The sequence below is a fragment of the Coregonus lavaretus genome (genome assembly GCF_964263955.1).
Source record: "Coregonus lavaretus genome assembly, contig: HAP1_SCAFFOLD_4502, whole genome shotgun sequence".
NCBI classification, from domain to species: Eukaryota; Metazoa; Chordata; class Actinopteri; order Salmoniformes; family Salmonidae; genus Coregonus; species Coregonus lavaretus.
In genome coordinates this window covers 1-2,500 of record NW_028166693.1, presented here as the reverse complement: position 1 = coordinate 2,500, position 2,500 = coordinate 1, and the positions used below count along the sequence as shown (strand labels likewise).

At 42.0% G+C, this 2,500-nt stretch overlaps 1 protein-coding gene across 1 annotated transcript in view; it reads right to left on the bottom strand.

Moving 5' to 3' along the window:
- LOC311114397 (uncharacterized protein) overlaps positions 1-1,929 on the bottom strand; it is a gene marked incomplete at its 3' end in the record, with an annotated part of 45,069 nt that extends 43,140 nt beyond the window's left edge. The window contains exon 1 of the mRNA XM_084189654.1: positions 1,751-1,929. Within this exon, the coding sequence (XP_084045780.1) occupies positions 1,751-1,754 (4 nt within the window). The remainder of the gene's footprint in view (positions 1-1,750) is intronic.
- Between the last annotated feature and the right edge of the window lie 571 nt (positions 1,930-2,500).

Here is a 2,500-nt window from a genome sequence, read left to right as displayed (position 1 = left end):
AAAATGTGCTTTATCTTGAAAAAGGTTTCAATGTTTGATGAGTGAGTCATCTTGTATCTCGAGCATGACGTTGAACTAAAATGATTCATGTAATCAAACACGACCTCTGCTTTCTTTTCACTAATTCATGAAAAATAGAAAGAAACATTTCACAGGGGAAAGCAAACATAATATTGGCTGGTTGATTCCATAGAACTTTATAACTGGGTCAGTATTACAAAGTGTCTCAGAGTAGCAGTGCTGATCCAGAATCAGAAGTTCCCCCTGTCCATACAATCTTATTTATTAGGATTTAGAAGGCTAAACTGATCCTATATCGGCACTCCTACTCTGAGATTATTTGGGCCCGATTCAGATTTAGGAAATGTACGCCTTTCCTATGCACTGTATTCAGACTTACCTTATGCATGTGTGTAACGGGCTTTGCAGGCGTAGTTCCCTTGCGTGCGCTGAATACGTTCAACCGCTGATCCCTCCCACATGCTGGCCAACAGTTTTCAGTCAATATTGTTTTCAGCGCATTTAACTAAAGCCATCCTTTTAAATTTGGTGTAGCTTTCATTTGAAGTTTCTCAACAGACTCACTAGAATGTATGGAGAGAACTGTTCAGAATAGTAGGGATCAATGAAAGAAAGCCATGTAAATACACGCATATTCGTCTCCTTTTCAGCACTCTGATCTTGTATATTATCTAGTGTTAGGAAAGCATTTTTGGAGAGCCTTTACGCACAAAATCTATCGGTGAATATAAAACAGAGTGGTTTGCTTCATCCTGAAAGTTGCCATATTCTATTGTTCAATCCATGAAATACTGTTACGTCATTTAGCAGACGCTCTTATCCAGAGCGACTTACAGTTAGTGAATACATTATTATTTATTTTTTTATACTGGCCCCCCGTGGGAAACGAACCCACAACCCTGGCGTTGCAAACGCCATGCTCTACCAACTGAGCTACATCCCTGCCGGCCATTCCCTCCCCTACACTGGACGACTTGTGCACCGCCCCATGGGTCTCCCGGTCACGGCCGGCTACGACAGAGCCTGGATTCAAACCAGGATCTCTAGTGGCACAGCTAGCACTGCGATGCAGTGCCTTAGACCACTGCGCCACTCTGGAGATTTTTAGGTGAGAAAAGTGTACAATAGAGGTTGAACAGTAGTCCAATAAATCTACCCTAATAATCCTCACTAATCATGGAACTGTGATGACAACGGTCCCAGTCGTTGTGGACCGTGTGCCAGGCTCCAGGTTTAAACCGATACACATGGTCTGCGTTCCATAAATTATTCAATTAGGTTTACATGTCCAAAATGATTGCATAACTTGTAATACGTTAGCGTTATATGATCCGCTGTTGCTAGCGATCCTCAGGAACAACCACACGAACTTGACAGAGGTAAGAAAAGTAATCTAACGACGTAATGGAATTATGCAAAAAATCTAAGGAAACCTACACTAAAGCGACAGTTATAAATGTACGTCTGTATAACTGACGGTGGCTACTGATAGTGGCTAATATTTTACATGACTGGAGCCTTTGGTTGAATCTTTCTTTTATACCCCACAAACGATCGAAATGGCGGGCTACTTTTACACTGACAAACTGAGAATTTGAGATCAATAAAAACGACCTTGTCTTGAATCCATCAATAGCCTAGGCCTAGGTGTGTGGAGACACATATTGTAGGCTACAATATGAGGAGGAAATTATAGTGCTAAAAATGCTTTCCAGTTTCACCAACTCACCCATTGACACGCAGCTCACTCGCTGGTGATAGCCGATGCGCTCGTGCCAAAAGCCTATCACTCTCTTGTGTCACGTTGTAAAACTTTGTAAAACAATATTTGGAAGTTGATAAAATATGTTGGTAGCCTACACGATAGAGTCTTATCTTTTCAGCAGGAGCCATTTTGCTTTCCATACCTGCGTTTTCCCTCGGATTTGTATTTGAAATATTGCGAAAGGCCTGTTTTTATCTGCACGCTGTTTGTTCACTGACATATGTGACGCGCCGTTCCCGACTGTTGGCTATTCCTGGTTGTTGGTCTACAATCCACAAGGAGCTTTTGAAGCTATTGATCCTTTAAGCTATTGATCCTTTAAGCTATTGGTCCTCTGTGGCTAAATTACAGGCCTTCCATGGTGTACTAGGCTATTCTGAATGATTTCATTTCTTTCTGAACAGACAGCAGTAATTCTATAACTTTGGCAAATGTATTTCAATTCATCACGGGTGCTGCAGCTCCTTCAAAATGATTCTACAAGGAAATAAATGATGAAGTGCAACGCTGGAGAGATGAGAGTTGCAGACTCATGTCTATAATAATATATGCCAGATGCTTTTATCCAAAGCAACTTACAGTCATGTGTGCATTCGTTTTTACGTATGGGTGGTCCGGGGATCGAACCCCACTTACCCTGGCGCTACAAGCACCATGCTCTACCAATTGAGCTACAGAGGACCACAGAGCAGAGCAGATAGAGGGAGAGAGAGA